The sequence below is a fragment of the Hyperolius riggenbachi genome, chromosome 9 (assembly GCF_040937935.1).
Source record: "Hyperolius riggenbachi isolate aHypRig1 chromosome 9, aHypRig1.pri, whole genome shotgun sequence".
Classification (NCBI taxonomy): domain Eukaryota; kingdom Metazoa; phylum Chordata; class Amphibia; order Anura; family Hyperoliidae; genus Hyperolius; species Hyperolius riggenbachi.
Window position 1 is genome coordinate 280,041,602 of NC_090654.1, and position 19,957 is coordinate 280,061,558.

General features: G+C 48.3%; 1 protein-coding gene across 1 annotated transcript in view; it reads left to right on the forward strand.

The window, feature by feature from the left end:
- BTBD7 (BTB domain containing 7) overlaps positions 1-19,957 on the forward strand; it is an 83,784-nt gene that overhangs the window by 38,640 nt on the left and 25,187 nt on the right. Inside the window, exon 3 of the mRNA XM_068252328.1 lies at positions 7,573-8,652. Coding sequence (XP_068108429.1) covers positions 7,573-8,652 — 1,080 coding nt within the window. The remainder of the gene's footprint in view (positions 1-7,572; positions 8,653-19,957) is intronic.

The window sequence follows — 19,957 nt, forward strand, 5'->3', positions numbered from 1 at the left end:
TTCTTCCTCTTCCCCCAGTATGATGTAGAGTTTCCTCTCCTCATCTGTGGAGGTGAAATCTGCAATGTGGGCGGAGAGTCTTTGGAAATGGGCGGTCCTCAACGGTGTATATTTGCTGCAGTGTAGCAGGAAGTGGGCCTCATCCTCCAGGACCCCCTGGTCACATTGCCTGCACAGTCTCTCCTCCCGGGGCTTCCATGTCTGTCTGTGTCGTCCTGTCTCTATCTCCAGGTTGTGGGCGCTCAGACGGTACAGGCTCAAGGCCTGTCTATCTTTGTGGTGGTGTAGCCTCTCCAGATATGGGGCCATTGTGTACTCCCTCTGTAGTGATTGGTAGATAGTGAGTTTCTGGGAGTTCTTTATGTCACTTCTCCATTCCTCTATGTATCGGTCCTTGCAGCTTTCTATCATTCCTTTTATTTGGGCTTTTGTCAGCCTGTGTTGGTGGTCTTGGCTGGGCTGGCTCTTGACGTTTTGTTTCAGAGAGCGTGGTATGGCCTCCCCACCCTGGCTCAGTGAGGCTTTATGGTGGTAAGTGCTGGGGTTGCTGCTCTGTATATGCGCCCAATATGAGAGCGCCCTCTGCTGGATAGTCAGCCATAGTGGGAATCTGCCTAGCTCTGCCCGGCAAGCTGAGTTCGAAGTGCTGCGATGGACTTGGAGAAGATACTTGCAGAACTCTAGATGGAAGATTTCTGTTGGGCTGGAGTCCCATTTTGATTGGTCAGGGTAGGTGACCGGGCCCCATACCTCACTGCTATAGAGCAGGATTGGGGTGATGATGCTGTTGAATATCTTTACCCAGACTCTCACCGGTGGTTTTAGGTGGTAAAGTTGCCTTCTGATGGCATAAAACGTTCTGCAGGCTTTTTCCTTCAGGGCCTCTACTGCTGGTTTAAAGCTCCCAGTTTGGTTAATTTCCAGCCCCAGGTAGGTGTAACTGTTTGTGGTCTCCAGTGGGCAGCCATTTAATATAAATGAGGAGGTGGGCATTTTTAGATTTTTTCTCTGGAACACCATCACTTTTGTCTTCTTTGGGTTGATGGGCAGTGCCCATGTGGTGCAGAAACTCTCCAGTACTGCCAGGCTGTCCTGTAGGCCCCTTTCTGTTGGGGAGAGCAGCAGGAGATCATCTGCATACAGCAGGAACTTCACCTCGTGGTCATGCAAGAGGAGGCCTGGTGCTGGGGAGGATTCCAGGGCTACAGCCAGTTGGTTAATAAATATGTTAAAGAGCGTTGGGCTCAAACTGCAGCCCTGCCTGACTCCTCGACCCTGCTTGAAGAACGCGCTTCTCTTCCCGTCCACTTTCACACTGCATTGGTTCCCAGTATATGAACTCTTGATGACATCATAGATTCTACCTCCTATTCCGCTCTCTAGGAGTTTTAGGAAAAGGCCTGGGTGCCACACCGAGTCAAACGCCTTCTTAAAATCCACAAAGCAAGCGTGTATTTTGCCACGTGAGCTGTGGACATGAGTCTTGATAAGGCTGTGCAGTGTGTAGATGTGGTCGGTTGTGCGGTGGTTTGGCATGAACCCAGCTTGGCTTTTGCTGAGTACGTCCTGCTGTGTGAGGAAGGAGAGGATCCTTTTATTGATGATGCTGTTAAACAGTTTCCCCAGTGTACTGCTGACACAGATTCCTCTGTAGTTTGCTGGATCATATCTGTCCCCATTCTTGTAGATGGGTGTTATGAGGCCTTCACTCCAGGCCTGAGGAAAGGAGCCCGCACTCAGGATAAGGTTGAAAAGTCTTGCGAGTGCCTCATGTATGTCCGGGGGGCTGTATTTGATCATCTCTGGCAGGATGCCATCGGTACCACTAGCCTTCTTACATTTTATCAGCTTTGTTCTTTCTCTTATTTCCTCCATCGTGATTGGTGTATCCAGGGGGTTTTGAAAGTCCTTGATTGTCTCCTCCATGTCCTTCAGCTTTGCGGCTATTTGTTTCTGTTCCGGGGTTTGGGCATTTTCTGGGATGTCTTTGTAGAGGTCCCTGAAGTAGTGGAGCCAGATGTGGCCATTTTGGATGTGGAGAGGGCTTTTCTTGGGCTTTGTCCCAATGTGGTTCCAGGTCTCCCAGAATGAGTTGTCTTGGAGGGAGTCCTCCAGCTGTTGGAGTTTGTGGGAGATGTGGCTCTGTTTTTTCCGCCTGAGGGTGTCTTTGTATTGTCTCTGTAGGTGGTCATGGGCTTCCCTTAGGTCCTGGTTGTTGGGGTCTCTGTGCTTTTGGTTAGAGGCTGCCCTTAGAGAATTATGTAGAGCCTTGCACTCACTGTCAAACCATTTTTGGGACTGTTTATTTGTGGATCTCTTAAAGTTGGTCTGCTTGAGGCCGGCGAGTACTGCCATGTTATATAAGATGTTGCTGAAGTCCTTCACTGCATGGTTGACACCTTGTTTGTTCAGTTCATATAGGTTGGTATGAAAGTTTGTCAGCAGTTCTTGGATTTTGGCAGTGTTGGTCATGTTGGTGAATTTGATGGCAGACTCTTTGGGCCATTTGAAGGATGGTGGCAGCTTGTAGAGACCGTTCTGGTGAGGTTGCTGTGTGGTTGGTTTATCGGTGGATTTCAGGTACAGCAGGATTTGGTTGTGGTCTGACAGGTGTGTTTCAGGGGTGACTATGAGGGCATTGATGTTTATGGGGTCTGTGTCTGTGACAGCATAATCTACCACACTGCTGCCTACATGTGAGTTCATAGTAAATCTCCCAAGAGAGTCACCCCTGGTTCGCCCATTCATTATGTATAGGCCGAGGCTCCGGCACAGGTTCAACAGGGATTTCCCACTTTTGTTTACTGTCTTGTCATAGCTGTTTCTTGCTGTCTGCATTGGTTCCTGGTAGTAGCTCTCTCCTCCAAGTATGTATGTGTTTCCCTCAGAGGTCAGATAGTCCTTCTCTGTGCCTGTTCTAGCGTTGAGGTCTCCATAGATGAGCACTCTGCCCTGAGACTGGAAGTGGCTGGCTTCTCTTTGTAGGACCTCATAGATGTCAGGTTTGTAGTAAGGGGACTCTGTTGGGGGGATGTATGCTGCACACAGGTACATGTCAGACTGAGAGGTGAGGATGGAGCTGTTTATTTTGATCCAGATGTGGCTGTCTCCTCGTTTGATTGCTTTGATGTGCTCTGTGAGCTCCTCCTTATACCAGATTAGTATGCCTCCTGAACGGCGGCCCTGTTTAATGTTCCTGTTTTTCTGGGCAGATATGGAGAATTCCCGGTACCCCATGGGTACGAAAGATTCATCCTCTGCCCGGGTCCATGTCTCCAGGAGGATTTGGATATCAATGTTTTCAAGTCTCTTTTTAAAGTCTGGATCATTTGTTTTGGATCCAAAAGCTGAGGCGTTCAGCCCTTGGATGTTCCAGCTACTGATAAGGGATGTCATTTTGAGTCGGTTTACCTTGTAATGAGCAGAAATTTTCATAGGACTCAGTATTTTCAGGGGGAGGGTGGTCACTGTTGTGGGTGTCACCTCAATCTGCTTTGTATATTGATAAGCAAAGTTCTGATTTCCGCCATGATGCTACCCTCTGTCGCTTTGTGTTGCCATTGTGGGGCAGGCGGTTTTCTACATGTTTTCCATGCTTGTGGGCTCTCTCTCTGGTGTTGGGACATTGTGGTTTGCTGTCTGATTGTTGAGTTGGGGCTTTCTTGGAGTCTCTGGGGTCTACTTAGCACCATGTCCTTTAGTTCCTTTGCTAGGCGGCTGACTCCTTGTTTGTCAAGGTGCTTGTTGTTGTACAGATGGTCGGTTGTGATTGTGGTGTGCTGTGCCAGTTGTATGTCTGGTGAGGATCTGAGACTGGAGGCCAGCTCTGCATTGATCTGTGTAATTGTCTGGTGAGGAATGTCTCTTCTTGGGAGCAGGGAAGAGAGGATAATCTTTGTGCTGGGGAATTTCTGCTGTGCCCTTTTAACCAGTTGTGACAGTTTGTATGTGATGGTTTCTTGGTCTGTGGTGTTTTCTTGTATAATGTCATTGGTGCCGGTGTGCAGGATGAGATGTTTTGGGTCGGTGAAATAAGGCTCATTAATGACCTGTGTTACTTGTTCAATAGTTGAAGTGATGATTTTGATGGCATGCATCCCTGGAAAGAGTCTTCTTATGTCCAGGTATTTTCCATTAGAGTCTATAACCAGCACAATGTCAGGACTGCGATGTTTATAGGAGCGATTTGCTTGGTGTTTAGGCTTGGGCTGTGGGTTGTTGGATGAGGCTGTGTTGGCAGTATTTGGAGAGGGGGCTGGATGGCTGTGATTGTCACTAGTCTCTTGGGTGATTATTGTATCCTGTGTGATGTGCGGAGCACTGTCTTTGGTCGGCATAGGTTTTGTGGGGGCCTTTGTGCTTTTTGTTGTCTCCTCTAACTTTTGTGGCTGTTTTAATATTTTTAATTTCCTGATCTCCTCTTTAAGTTGTGAGTTTTCCTCCTGTAGTTTTTGTAGGGAAATGTTGATATCATGCAAGGCTGCAGTGTGCTCAGCTTTCATCCTGGCTATTTCTTCTCTCAGTTGATCATTTGCATTTTTCACACCTTGGCTGCTTTTCCTTTCTTCCCTGAAAAGGGTGAAGTCCCTTTCTAATTGGGACAGACTTTCTCTGAGAGTCTCCAGGGAGGGGTGTGAGAAGCCTGGTGTCTGGTCTCTGGAGAGGGGCTGTTGTTTTGGAGATTGGTCTTCAGCCTTCTCTCTAGGAGCAGTCCTTGCAGATGATTTACGACCATTGTTTGTGTTGACAGAGTTTGTCTGGTTTTCTTTAAAGTTAATTGCAAGTCTTTCAATATCAGGATAACTCTTTTCGAACATATTTAAGTAACGTTCTGCCCCCTGGATCAAGACACTGCCATTGTGGTATACAGTTACTGTAAGTGTAGTAACCTCTGGGTCCTCCTTGTCTTTTATTCTGATTTGTCTCCCATTCGTGATGCCATTTTTTTTAATGCTTTTTTCAAATTTTTCACAGATGGCAGTATGCCAAGCTTGGGTGTCATGTGTAAAAAATATCAGGTTTGTTCTTACTCTAGGGTTAGAGGAATAGTCAGCAAACAGGGTCTCTGGCATGCTTTTAGTTAGCTTCAGTCTTTCTTCTTTCTTTGCATCATTGCTTTTATTGCCAGGAGAGTAAACAATCTCCCGAGTGCCAGACCTCCTGCTGCTAGATGTGCTGGGCTTATCTGTGTCCTGGCTTGCCTTTTGATCTGCTGGCTCTAATATGGTTTCCATTGTGAATCCCTTGATAAACTTTTCCTATTTCTATAAGTAATATTCAGCAGAAATGCCCTTACCTTGTTTTCTGCAGGTTTGGTCAGTTCTGGGGTTACTCTCTGCTGGTGTTAGGATCTGTTGGTTGGCTGGAGCTGGCTGCTGCTGCTTGTTGCTTTTCCTCTGAGTGACACAGCTTGTTTATCCTTTTATAGGTGGTTATCTTCTCCATTCAGAGCATTTGCTTTTTAATCTTTAGTCTTTTTATTCTTTAGACTTCCATAGGCTCCTCTGGTTTCCATGTTATGTCTTGGTCTTGGCTGTGTCTTGGTTGTGTCCTTTGTGTCCATTCAGTTGCCCATTACAAGGTAAAATTGGTAAAGTTTCAGGAGCTCATGTTCAGTGCTGCCATTGTCTCTGGCTGCTTTCTCTCTCTCTCTCTCTCTCTCTCTCTCGCTCTCTCTCTCTCTCTCGCTCTCTCTCTCTCTCGCTCTCTCTCTCGCTCTCTCTCTCGCTCTCGCTCTCGCTCTCGCTCTCGCTCTCGCTCTCGCTCTCGCTCTCGCTCTCGCTCTCGCTCTCTCTCTCTCGCTCTCTCGCTCCTCGCCTCTCCACTCTCCTCTCCCCTCTCGCTCTCTCTCTCTCTCTCCCCCTCACCCCCCCCCCCCCCCCCCCCCCCTGCGCCTCACCTCTCTCCTCCTCTTGCTCTCCTTTTCTCACTTTCAGCAGGAAGCCGGGAATACAAACCCGTGGCCGGCTTTCCGTGCGAGGCCGCTGGTATCTCAGGAATTTAGGGTCGCCCTGAGAAGAGTAAATGTCCGTTATGTACAGCGCCATCATCCCACCAGTGCCAGCACACGAAATTTCAGAGATGTTTACATAGGCGGATGAAGAGCCTCACTTGAACTTCTCAGAATACTTCTCTGACCAGAATTGCCCACGCTTGGCAGAACTGAAATCCAGCTTTAAAAAAAAAGCTGTCCACATCTAGACATTTTTATTGTAGCTTTGGATAGTGCAGAAATAGGTCAAAACCGGTGGGCAAACTTTTTGACTCGAGGGCACAAGGAATTCTCATGTCTGATCCGGGGGTCCGGGATAGTATAGGTTTCCCCTCAACATAGATAGCCAGGTGTACCTGAAGTATTAGGCAGGCCCCTCCCCAGCTTAGGTTGCCTGGTTAGCCCCACCCCCGATATATGCAGAATAGCAAGCTTTCCTTTAACCCCCCCCCCCCCGGCAGTAAGATTATTTCTGGATTTGAGGGTCTTTATAAAAGGTTTCAGACACTAAAATGGGGAAATCATTATGCTTCCAGAACACCAGCAGCAGCCCCGGCTCTCACTTACCTCCCTGGGCTCCAGCTCTGACATTTTACCTCCGTCCTCTGGGTGGCGCTGTAACTCTTTGGAGAGCTCAAGGACGTCGATCTCACCAGAGTGATTCAGAGCCTCCAAGGACAGGAAGGAGAACGGCTACCGATGTATGGATCCCCCGGGAGGTGCAAAGCTCCAGCTGCTCTCAATACTCTGCATAGAGCTCCCAGCGGGTAGCCCGAGCTTGGCTCGGGATTACCGCTAGGGAGGTTAAAGAGGCCCTGTAATGACATATAGTAGAATTCAGTTAATTATTCAGAATAAGCACTTTTATTGTAATTCTCCTGGTTTCAGCATCGGAAACTCCTCCTATATCCATATTTTGCTGTGTATTGAATGTAGCCCCGCCCTTCTAGTGATTAACCTAGGCTGTTTAGCTAAGCAGTGTAAATAACACTGACTAAATCATTTTATAAGTGAATATTGTGAAGTAAAAAAAAATGTATGAATTGCGTTATTTTCACTACAGTTCCCCTTTAACCACTTTGGTACCTGCCCCCTTAAGGACCAGAGGCTGCTGGTACAGTAAAACGCCGCTTCCCAACGAATCGCCGCAAAAATCAGATGCTCCCGCCGGTCATACCGTTCTGTCCCAGCCGCAGGCTCCTCTCTCTGCCGTCGCTATGCGCCGTCAGGAACCGCTTTCGTTGGCTCCTGACCCTGTCGATCAATCTAAGCCAATGGGATTGGCTTACAGTGATAGGGCCAGGAGCCAATAAAAGCGGCTCTTGACCTACACAGAGCTCTGCCGTCATAGAGACGGCAGGGCGAGCAAATTGCATCGGGGACAGAGTGGCGAGATTGGCGGTAATGGAAGGGACACGCGGCCAATGCGATGTACAGTCTGCTTCCACCACCTGCTGGACCCAGATTCGTACTGCGTCGGACCAGGAAAGGTTAAAGATATCTGCAAGTTTTGTTTACAGTGAGCCTATTAGGAGGGTCAGGAATATGTAGGAAGTAATTCTGCTTTCCTTTTTTTCCAGGGACTTCCTCCTACTCTCAGCAAGGCTATGGCTACGAGTCCAAGCTCTACAACCTGGAGCATGGACACGAGAAGCCCCAGGACAAGAAGAAGAAGACCTCCGGCTTGGCCACTCTCAAGAAGAAGTTCATCAAGCGTCGGAAGTCCAGCCGCTCGGCAGACCACGCCAAGCAGATGCGGGAGCTGCTGTCCGGCTGGGACGTCCGAGATGTCAACGCGCTTGTGGAGGAGTACGAGGGAACCGCGGCCTTAAAAGAGCTGTCTTTGCAGGCCAACCTTTCCCGGCCAGAAACGAGGTCCTTACAGAAAGACATGTCCGACCTGTACGAGTACAAATACTGTACGGACGTTGACTTGATATTTCAGGAGACGTGCTTTCCCGTCCACCGTGCCATATTGGCAGCAAGGTGTCCATTTTTTAAGAAGCTGCTCTCGTCCTCGCCAGAGTTCGGGGCGGAGATCATTATGGACATCAACACGGCTGGCATAGACATGCCCATGTTCTCGGCCTTGCTCCACTACCTGTACACGGGCGAGTTTGGCATCGAGGACTCTAGGTTCCAGAACGTGGACATCTTGGTGCAGCTGAGCGAGGAGTTCGGAACCCCGAACTCGTTGGATGTTGACATGCGCGGACTGTTCGACTACATGTGCTACTACGACGCGGTGCTTAGCTTTTCCTCAGACTCCGAGCTGGTGGAAACCTACGGCGCTCAGAGCTGCCTGGAGGAGGAGCTCCGAGCGCACAAGGCTATTCTCTCAGCCCGCTCTCCATTCTTCCGCAACTTGCTGCAAAGGCGAATACGGACTGGGGAGGAGATAACCGACCGGACATTAAGGACCCCGACTAGAATCATTCTAGACGAATCCATCATACCAAAAAAATATGCAAAGGTGATTTTGCATTGTATGTACACGGACATCGTGGACCTGTCCTACGTCTTGCACTGTAGCCCATCCATAGGGAGCCTGAGCGAAGTTCAGGCTCTGGTAGCAGGAAAACCCAACATGAGCCGGGCAGAGGAGGCCATGGAACTCTACCACATAGCGCTCTTCTTGGAGTTTAACATGCTTGCACAAGGTGGGTATTGCTGGCACGGTGGAAACTATTGTTGGTGGAAATTTAAAGTGTACCTGAGCAGGTATCTAACTGCTTCTAGATGACGCTTGTTGAAATCCACATTTTGTGTGGGACCTGTTCTCCCTGCTGGGATGTTGACTTCAACTTTCCCTCCGATCTCCTGTCGCTAAAACCCAACTTCAACTTTCCCACCGATCTCCTGTCGCTAAAGCCCAACTTCAACTTTCCCACCGATCTCCTGTCGCTAAAACCCAACTTCAACTTTCCCACCGATCTCCTGTCGCTAAAGCCCAACTTCAACTTTCCCACCGATCTCCTGTCGCTAAAACCCAACTTCAACTTTCCCGCCGATCTCCTGTCGCTAAAGCCCAACTTCAACTTTCCCGCCGATCTCCTGTCGCTAAAGCCCAACTTCAACTTTCCCGCCGATCTCCTGTCGCTAAAGCCCAACTTCAACTTTCCCGCCGATCTCCTGTCGCTAAAGCCCAACTTCAACTTTCCCGCCGATCTCCTGTCGCTAAAGCCCAACTTCAACTTTCCCGCCGATCTCCTGTCGCTAAAGCCCAACTTCAACTTTCCCGCCGATCTCCTGTCGCTAAAGCCCAACTTCAACTTTCCCGCCGATCTCCTGTCGCTAAAGCCCAACTTCAACTTTCCCGCCGATCTCCTGTCGCTAAAGCCCAACTTCAACTTTCCCGCCGATCTCCTGTCGCTAAAGCCCAACTTCAACTTTCCCGCCGATCTCCTGTCGCTAAAGCCCAACTTCAACTTTCCCACCGATCTCCTGTCGCTAAAGCCCAACTTCAACTTTCCCGCCGATCTCCTGTCGCTAAAGCCCAACTTCAACTTTCCCGCCGATCTCCTGTCGCTAAAGCCCAACTTCAACTTTCCCGCCGATCTCTTGTCGCTAAAGCCCAACTTCAACTTTCCCACCGATCTCCTGTCGCTAAAGCCCACTCGCCTTGCTGTCGGTATGACAGCAGAGCTCCAAGAGCCAGTCAGGAGCTGATTTCATTGGCTCCTGACCCCGTGATCACTGAGTGCCGATTCTGATAGACCGAGTGGCCTGCAGCGATGAGGGAGCAGCGTGAACGGCGACAGTGGTGGGTCCATGTGGCGAGACGTTGGTCAGCCCCGGTTTTGGTGCCAGAGACTACTGGTACATACCGTGTTTCCTCGGAAATAAGACACTTATATTAATTTCCCCCCTAAAAGATGTGCTAGGGCTTATTTTCAGGGAGGGCTTATAATTATGAGGGGTGAGACTACTGTATGTGCTCCCTCTTGTAAAATGTGCCCCCCATGTAGTCAGATGTGCCACCCCGCTGGTAGTCAGATGTATCCCCCGTGTAGTCCGCGGCAGCCCCCAGCATGTTCCATTCGTCCTCGGTGGCACGCCAGGCTAGTATAGCCATTCCCTCCCTCTACAGAGTGGCGAGCGGAGCCCAAAGTCCCCCCCATTTTCTCCCGCCCTCCCTATGCAGAGTGGCGAGCGGAGCGCAACCTATAAAGCAAACAAGAAACTCACCGGGTTCCGAGGGGCCAGCGTTAACACCTCTCTTCAGCAGCGCGCGGCTTCCTCTCCTTGACAACGGCTCTTGTCATGTGATGCATGCACGTCCAGGCGCATTTTGTGACGTGCTGGGACATGCCTGCATCACATAAGAGCCGTTGTCAAGGAGAGGAAGCCGCTCGCTGCTGAAGAGGTGTTAACGCTGGCCCCTCGGAACCCGGTGAGTTTCTCGTTTGCTTTATAGGTTGCGCTCCGCTCGCCACTCTGCATAGGGAGGGCGGGAGCAAATGAGGGACTTTGGGTGGCCAACTAGGCCTTATATTCCGGGGATGGCTTATATTTCAAGCTTGTTTGAAATATAAGCTAGGTCTTCTTTTTGGAGGAGGTACTATTTTCGGGGAAAGACGGTAGGTGGTTTAAAAAAAAAAAGGAAACTGGAAAAGTAGTGGGAAGCCTCTGGGATCCTGCAAAGGCTTCCCACGTCTTCCTCACACCCACTGTTGCTCCGTGTGGACCCCCAGAAAGAGGAGCATGATCTTCAAGGGCGTCCCGGGCAGCGGTAGTCTGGAGGAAGATGCTGCTTCTTTCTTTCTTAGGGAAGTATCTGGTTTTGTTTATTGCTGACTCGAGTTTACTTTAAAGGCAACCTAAACTGAGAAGGATATGGATGTTTCCTTTTAAAATACCAGTTGCCTGACTCTCCTGCTGATCCTGTGTCTCTAAAACTGTCAGCCACAGCCCCTGAACAAGCATGCAGATCAGGTGCTCTGACTGAAGTCAGACTGGATTAGCTGCATGCTTGTTTCAGGTCTGATTTAACCACTACTGCAGCTAAAGAGATCAGCAGGACTGCCAGTCAACTAGTATTGTTTAAAATGAAACATCCATATACCTCTCAGTTTAGGTTCCCTCTAAAGGGAACCTGAGGTGAGGGACATATGGAGTCTGGCTTTCTGTATTGTTTGGCATATAAGGCACCCTTTTTCTTCCTCAAAAAGGGGTGAAAACGTCCCTGCGTCTTATATGCTAAATACAGGTAGTCTCCAACTAATGGGATGATTCCTGGTAGTTGAGACGCCAACCGCCAAGGTTCTGCAATGAGAGAGACCAGGAGCCCGATGGTGCAGCATCGTTGGGTAAAATTGGTATGAGTAGGAACCATCAACAAAGCTTACAGGAAATTAAGCGTTCCCGTTCGGTATCCCAGATCCGCTTGCCATGTGCTGGTCAGTCGCTCTCCTTAGGTATTTGGATACATAGTGTACAATATACTACCCCAAAAGGTACGACTACAACTAAGAAAACTTGTGCCCAGAGTATAATTATCTTAAATCATAAAGTATAGGAGTAATTCGGTCTTACCTCCATAAACGGACAAACCATATAAGTAAAAGTTTTTTAATGATGCACAAATAAGACAACACGTTTCACGGGTACTGGCCCACTTCCTCAGGTCGATAACAAAGTCTGCAGCAGTCACAGCTGTGGGTGTCTCACCGAATTACTCCTATACTTTATGATTTAAGATACCGTAATTATACGCTGGGCACCTCCAACAAGTTTTCTTAGTGGTAGCCCACTTATAGGAACCACTGTGATGTTGGGAACTCCGACCCTAATCCCCCCGTAAATCCTCCTCTGCCCCTGTGTATAACTATCCCCCTGGGTGGCTCCAGTCAGCCTGAATACTGCCTGAAAGCTTGGCCAAGTCACGCTTCCCATCCTCCCCCCCCCAAACACACACATATAATGGCTCCCCTAGTGTCAGCTTCTTCTGATGCCACTATTAGCAGAAGTTGGCACTAGAAGAGCTGTGCACATCATTGCATTCCAGCGGTTCTGGAGGTGTGTTTAGCTTCTAAGCGGAAGCGTGACTTGGCCAAGCTTTCAGGCAGTATTCAGGCTGACTGGAGCCACCCAGGGAGACAGCGAGGGATTGAGCAGGCTCAAGGGAGCTTGAAGCGGTCCCAAACCAAACATTTTTTTTTTTTTTATTCAAAATATTTAGTTGCACCACTCTGACACATACAAAGATAAATAAACACTCCTTCAAGCCTGTTAGCATTTCAGTGCATGCTTTTCACCCTTCTCTTTTCATAACTAGGGTTATACAGGTGGCAGCCATTACTTCTGAGCTTAGTAGAAGGTTTTAGATCATGGGTGTGTTTGTCATCAGCTACCCTCCCTCCCAGGGGCGTCGACTATGTGAAATCCCACACAAACTGAAATCACCTCCCCTGTGACCTCATCAGTAGCAGCCTGTGTTTTGTTTTTTTTTATCACCTCCACCAGTCTGCCAGATTCTGTCCCGGCAATATGAAAGGAAGGGAGGGGTTCCTCCAATAAATGTAAAATATTTTATATTTGTCATCATGCAGCTGAAAAAAGGCTGCTCTTTATTATTATAAGTTAGAAAATAATTTTATTTCTGAAGTCTTGTATTTTTAATTTGGGTCCACTTTAAGGAAAGGAGACTCACGTCCAGGAACCATAAGTGGTTAAAGGGCAGCTGAAGTGAGAGGGATTTGGAGGCTGCCATATTTATTTCCTGTTAAACAATACAGTTGCCTGGCAGCCCTGCTGATCTTTCGCTGCAATAGTGTCTGAATCACACACCAGAAACAAGCATGCTGCTAATCTAGTCAGACTTTGACTAACATCTGATCTGCATGCTTGTTGAGGGTCTAAATGTTATGTTATGGCTAAAAGTATTATAGGCAGAGGATCAGCAGGACAACCAGGCCACCTGCATTGTTTAAAAGGAAATAAATATGACAGCCTCCATATGTCTCTCACTTTTGAATTGGGAATATGGGAATTGGTTGTTCCTATAAACATGTTGATTAGGGCGCCTTCTCCTTTAGATACAATCTCAAAATCCTACATTCCTATCAAAGAAATTCTGTATCCCAATCCACCATAGAATTTTTATGTCTGTTTTTTTTTTGTCCTCGTACTGTGTGGTTTTCGGTACAATTCGACTGTAAAAATCGAAAGATGATTGCCTATGGAGAAAATATTGCATTGTTAATGGGAACCTTTAAAGCACAGGTGTGGAACTCCAGGCCTGGAGGGCCGGATCCATGCCAGTGTTTAGGATGGACTGAGAAAGAGAGGAATGTGTTCTACCTGATGGACCGCACCTTTCCTGATTCAGACCCATCAATTAATCTGAGTTGTCAAAAATGTGTGAGGATCTCGGCCCTCTTAGGACCGGTTTGACATCCCTGCTTTAACCACCCTGGCGTTCTATTAAGATCGCCAGGGCGGCTGCGGGAGGGTTTTTTTTAAATAAAAAAAAACTATTTCATGCAGCCAACTGAAAGTTGGCTGCATGAAAGCCCACTAGAGGGCGCTCCGGAGGCGTTCTTCCGATCGCCTCCGGCGCCCAGAATAAACAAGGAAGGCCGCAATGAGCGGCCTTCCTTGTTTTGCTTACATCGTCGCCATAGCGACGAGCGGAGTGACGTCAGCCGACGTCCTGACGTCAGCCGCCTCCGATCCAGCCCTTAGCGCTGGCCGGAACTTTTTGTTCCGGCTACGCTGGGCTCAGGCGGCTGGGGGGACCCTCTTTCGCCGCTGCTCGCTGCGGATCGCCGCAGAGCGGCGGCGATCGGGCAGCACACGCGGCTGGCAAAGTGCCGGCTGCGTGTGCTGCTCTTTATTTGATGAAAATCGGCCCAGCGGGACCTGAGCGGCAGCCTCCGGCGGTGATGGACGAGCTGAGCTCGTCCATACCGCCCGGCTGGTTAAAGAGACTCAGAGCTGAGGCTTCCTGCTGTTTTTTTTTTTTTACTTACCCGGGACTTCCTCCAGCCCAATAAGCATGGATGTGTTCCTCGCCAGCCTCCTACGATCTCCCGTTTAGCTGCAATCTTCAGATAAGCGGCTCAGTGACATCAGCGGCGGACCTTCTGCACATTCGCGGACTTTCTGCGCAAGCACAGGAGGACCCGGCTGACGTTACTCAGACAGATCCCGACTGAGCCGCTTACTGGGGGTTGACTGCGGCTGAACGGAGGACTGCGGGAGGCCTACTAGGGACACATCCATGCTTATGAGGCTGGAGGAAGCCCCGGCTAAGTAAAAAAAAAAAAAACAGCAGGAAGACTCATCTCTGAGTCTCTTTAAAGGGAACCAGAGACGAAGCACCCTTGTGTATTTTACCATATATATCAGTAAGAACATTAGAGAAAACACTTACCATGCTCTCTGTTTCATCCTCACTGCTAAAAGTGTCTGCTATCAGTTGTGATAAGAATCCCGGACTGAGCATTCAGTCTGGCTTTGCAGGGAATAATTATAGCTGAGTCATTATAGCAGAGCCACAAGGGGGCAGGCTTGGGCTTGAAAAGACACCAGAGAAGACCGACTCAGCTATAATCTTTCTGTAGCAAAGCTAGACTGAGTGCTCAGTCGGGGATTCTTATCAGAGGTGATAACAGTCAGATTAAACAGAGAACAATGAAACAAAGAGCAGATTAGGTGTTTACTGTCATGTTCCCACTGATTTATAAGGTAAAATACAAGAGGGTGCTTCATCTCTGGTTCTCTTTAAGGCAGCCTAATGGGCAGATTCGACCAAGAGACAATTCTCTCTCTGATCGAATCTGATTAGAGAGATCTGTCGGCTGCCCGTACCCCGCGTGGCCGATATCCACACCACTGGCACCGCACCCGCTGGCTCGACTCTGTGCCCCCCACTATACATTACCTGTATGTGCCCACCGCTGTCTCCAGGGCGCAGTCCTGCAGCCACATACATGCGCGCCACGTGGTGGCTGGCATGTAAGTGGGCGCGTGTTTGGCGTCACATGTGCGCCAACATTACTTTCCAGCTACGTGGTGGGGGTGTGGCTGCAGGACTGCGCCCTGGAGACAGCGGTGGACACATACAGGTAATGTATAGTGGAGGGGGGGGGGCAGTGTCTGGGGATTGATATCACTCGCCATTACTGCGGCGCATCCTATCGGCCACGACAGCCCGACATCTTGCAGCATGGCTGATCGGTACATGCAACCAATTTTGGCCCGAAATTGGTTGCACAGTCGATTGGACATGTACTTGGTTGGACCAATTTTCATCCAATTTGATAGATTATCAAATCGGATGGTCAATCAGCTGCAAAGTCGCCCATCTAAGTGGGAATCGCGCGATTTCCACAAACTGCTAGTCCTATTATACTCTATGGCAGTGTTCTCACTGCCGCGATCGTGGGCGGTTTGTGATTAGCGATTTTTGCAAACGCGTTACCTGCAGTGTTTTGGCGGCGATTCTGGCGTGCTCGCGATTAGCATGTATAGAACCACTAATTGCGAACACAACTCTGTCCAGGGATTTTTTATTTTTTTTTTCATGCGCAGGTGATTTTCAAAATCCCCCTAAAAAACGCTTGTGCAACGATTCCCTATGAAAGAGCTCACATCAGAGCAGTTCCGATCCGCTCAGAAAGGCGCTGCCTGTACTATTTTTGAGGCATTTTTTCCTCAATGACAAGACAAATAACATTTATATCGGGCTTTTCTCCTAGCAGACTCAAAGCGCCACAGCAGCAGCCACTAGGACGTGCTCTATAGGCAGTAGCAGTGTTAGGGAGACTTGCCTAAGGTCTCCTACTGAATAGGTGCTGGCTTACTGAACAGGCAGAGCAGAGATTCGAACCCTGGTCTCCTGCGTCAGAGGCAGAGCCCTTAACCATTACACCATCCAGCCACCACAATGGAAGGTATAGGAAAAACTCAAACGCTCACAAAATCGCTTTGTGCAGCGATTGCATTCGCGTTTTTAAGAATAAATTCATTGTATGTATTTTTTCCCGCGTCAAAGAGTTCACTTCCTGACTTGCCTCAGGGAGTGAATTACAAAACCGCTCTGGAAAAGCGCTTACAAAAAGCGCGCAGTGGAGCGCCGGGAGGCATTAAAGTGCACGAAAACTCAAAACGTTTTCGTTTTTAGATGTGAACGAGGCCTTAGAGTTTGTTGTTAAAGTGTAACTGCCTGACATCAAAAATCAAGTCTTTATTTTTATCTGGTAAACAAGTAATAAGGATGCTAACCAGGAAATCCAAAAGTTAAAATCTCTATTGCTTTTCTTGTTTATAAATGATCATTCCCCAGTTCACCTGACTCTTTTTTGGTACGTTGCCGCACAAAGGAAGTTGCAGGGCATGCTGGGTTGTCCTTTTTTGCTTCTGTACATTAATGTAGTCTGGGGGTAAATAAAGAAGCAAAAAAAGAAAACCCCAGCATGCCCTGCAACTTCCTTTTTACGGCAACGTACCAAATAAGAGTCAGGTAAACTGGGGAATAATTATTTATAAACAAGAAAAGTAATAGAGATTTTAACTTTTGGATTGCCTGGTTAGCATCCTTATTACTTGTTTACCAGATAAAAAGAATAGATTTTTGATTTTATGCCCGAAAGTTGCACTTTAAAGCTGGCGTCTCGTTCAGGGGTTAGGAAATCCTTCCTGTAGCTTCCTGGCATGAATCCTCCCTTGTCTTCTGCCTGTGGGTTTATTTGTAAGAAGCGGAGCATTGACCTAGGTGATAATAGACGGCAAACAAATGACGGCGGATCGGAAGGTCGGAGCGTTGGGTTTATTGCTGGTAATGAGCTGATAATATTGGCAGCGAGGCTTGCTTTACATGAACACGCAGCCTCCGCTCCCCGGCCTGCGTCAGCACACAATATAACGCCATTAGCAGCCTCGTAAACAGCACTTATAGGATAACAACCCGAGCGAGCACTTCTGGCGCTCCCATCTACCCGATGAGCCACATTCTGAACCAGGCACGCCGCAAACAGGAAGGAGCTAATCAATGCTTGCAAAATGGACCTGCGAGGACAAATACCATGGAGGAGGGGGGGGGGGGGGGGACCAACTTCTTAAAGAGGAACTGTCACGAAAATCTTAAAATTGAAAACAAATAAGAAGTATGTTTCTTCCAGAGTAAAATGAGCCATACATTACTTCTCTCCTATGTTGCTGTCACTTACAGTAAGTAGTAGAAATCTGACATTACCGACTGATTTTGGGCTAGTCCATCTCTTCATGGGGGATTCTCAGCATGGCCTTCATTCTTTATAAAGACATTCCCTTGAAAATAAATCCCGGTGAACCCCCCCCCCCCCCCCCCCATGAGGAGATGGGCTAGTCCAAAACCTGTCGGTTCTGTTAGATTTCTACTACCTACTGTAAGTGACAGCAGCATAGGAGAGAATAAATGTATGGCTCATTTTAATCATTTTTACCTTTTTAACTAAAAAAAATTCCCCTGGGGAGTACTCACCTCGGGTGGGGGAAGTCTCCAGATCCTATCGAGGCTTCCCCTATCCTCCTGTGTCCCGCGGCGGTCTCGCTGTGCCCCTCCGAACAGCAGGATGTAAATATTTACCTTCCCGGTACCAGCGCAGGCGCAGTATCCGCTCGGAGATAGGCAGAAATAGCAGATTGCTGTCGGTCGGCTCTACTGCACAGGTGCAAGTCTCCTGTGCCCTGGTAGTAGAGCGGACCCGACAGAGATCGGCTATTTCCACCTATCTCTGTGCTGAGAGCCGCAACATGGATTTTGCAGGGGGCATTTGGTGGGTATAAACCCCTCGTTTCGCCGCGGGATAGTGGCGGTTTAGCAGCGGTTATACTGATTAACACGACTGCATGTTAAAGTACATTTTATACTCGCTTCAGAGTCTCTTTAAAGGGGACCCGAGGTGAGAGGGCAATGGAGCCTGAAATGTTTATTTCCCTTTAAACAATGCACATTACCTGGCTGTCCTGCTGATCCTCTGCCTCTAATACTTTGAGCTATGGACCCCGAACAAGCATACAGATCAGATGATCTATAACCAATCTGACAAGATTAGCTGCATGCTTGTTTCAGGTGTGTGATTTAGACCCGACTGACCATAAAGATCATCAGGACTGCCAGTTAACTGGAATTGTTTTAAAAGGAAATAAATATGGCCGCTTCCAGTGTCCTCCTTCCTTGCGCGTGACTGATTCTTGTTTCTCGTAGCCTGTAAAGCCATTTTCACATAACAGAAATGATGTGCAAATAGCATGTTGGAAAATTCAGGTTTGCCACACACCTAATGCAAGTCAATAGCATCGCAATTGCACATTTCTGCCTGTAAAGCTTTTGCAGGAAAAAATAAACAGCCTTAAAGAGAGTCTGAAGCGAGAATAAATCTCGCTTCAGACCTCATAGATAGCAGGGGCATGTGTGCCCCTGCTAAAATGCCGCTATCCTGCGGCTTAACGGGGGTCCCTTCACCCCCAAATCCCCTCCGTACAGCCGGGGAGTGCTTCCTGGTTGGGGCAGGGCTAACCGCCACAGCGCTGCCCCACGCGCGTCTGTCAGCGCGTATCTCCGCCTCTTCCCTCTCAGTCTTCCTTCACTGAGAGAGGCGGGGGAGAGGCGGCGATGCGCCGCTGATAGACGCGACTGGAGGCAGGGCTGCGGCAGTTAGCCCTGCCTCCAGGAGCAACCAAGTCTGCGACCAAGTGTTGCAGTGGGGGGTTTGGGGGTGAAGGGACCCCCGTTTAGCGGCGCTATTGTGGCGGTTCACGTGCCCCTGCTAACTATGAGCTCTGAAGCGAGATTTATTCTCGCTTCAGAGTCTCTTTAATGTATGCTTTTTTTTTTGTTTCCTTTTTTTTTTTTTCCACACTGGGCACGCGAGCTGCTTATAGTGCAAGTCAATGGAAAATGCATTTTTTTTTTTCCTCCATGCAAATTTTGAAGTTAAAAGAATCTTTAGCAAAAAAATAATATAAAACTGTCCAGCTACTTACCTGGGGCGTCTTCCAGCCTCCTGAATCCTTCTTGGCCCCTTACCGTCATTCCGTACCACTCCGTTCCTCGGCTTTCCACCTCCGAACGCTGGATGTGCGGCCCTGTGCTGCGCGCCTCCTCCAATGCGCTTGTGCAGTGAGCAGATCTTGCATGCGCGGTGGCCGCTGACCCAGGGAGGGGGACAGCGGAGGAGCGGCCCAGCGCAGAATCACAGCGAGGAAGCAGGAGGACCTCAGGGGGCTCGGAAGAAGCCCCAGCTAAGTAACGGGGCATTTTTTTTTTTTGTGTCTCTTTAATGACATTCATTACCTTGTAAATGAACTTATCTATGGGAAACGTAACACATGCACAGGAGGATCACGAGGCATAAATTCACATAAAATTGCGAACAAAAGCAGGTTTGGGTGTCGTCCCTCAGGTCAATGTATGAGATTATCTCCCAGTCACGTCCCATTGCCACCTCCTTAAAGGACACCCGATATGAAAATAAACGAATGACATAAACGATTGTATCTATCTTCCTTCTCCTAAAAATGACTTTTTAAGATATTCCACAGTTTTATTTTATGTTTAAATCTACATTTTAAGTTTTAACGGTTTTGTTTTTCCTCAATGACACATTCATTGAAGTATGCCAGAGCTAAACTCTATGAACTATTGACCCTTTTTATCTCTTTCCTGCTCTCAGAAGCCATTTTCTGCTAGGAAAGTGTTTTATAGTTGGAATATCTTATCAGTGAGAGTCACACTGTAGTCACTTCCTGTCTGAGGCCTGAGTCAGCCACTTACATACCTGATATTTAACTTTCAGACAGAGAAAGAAAAAAAAGGAACACAGCATAGGTCTATCATGTCACGTCACCTCGGGTATCCTTTAAAGGACCACTATCGTGAACTATTTTAAAATGGGAAATGCATGCAATGTTCTCCCCAGAAGTTTTTTTTTCCAGCCGGGTGGCATGAAAAAATAGGTGGGTGGAGCGCAATAAGAG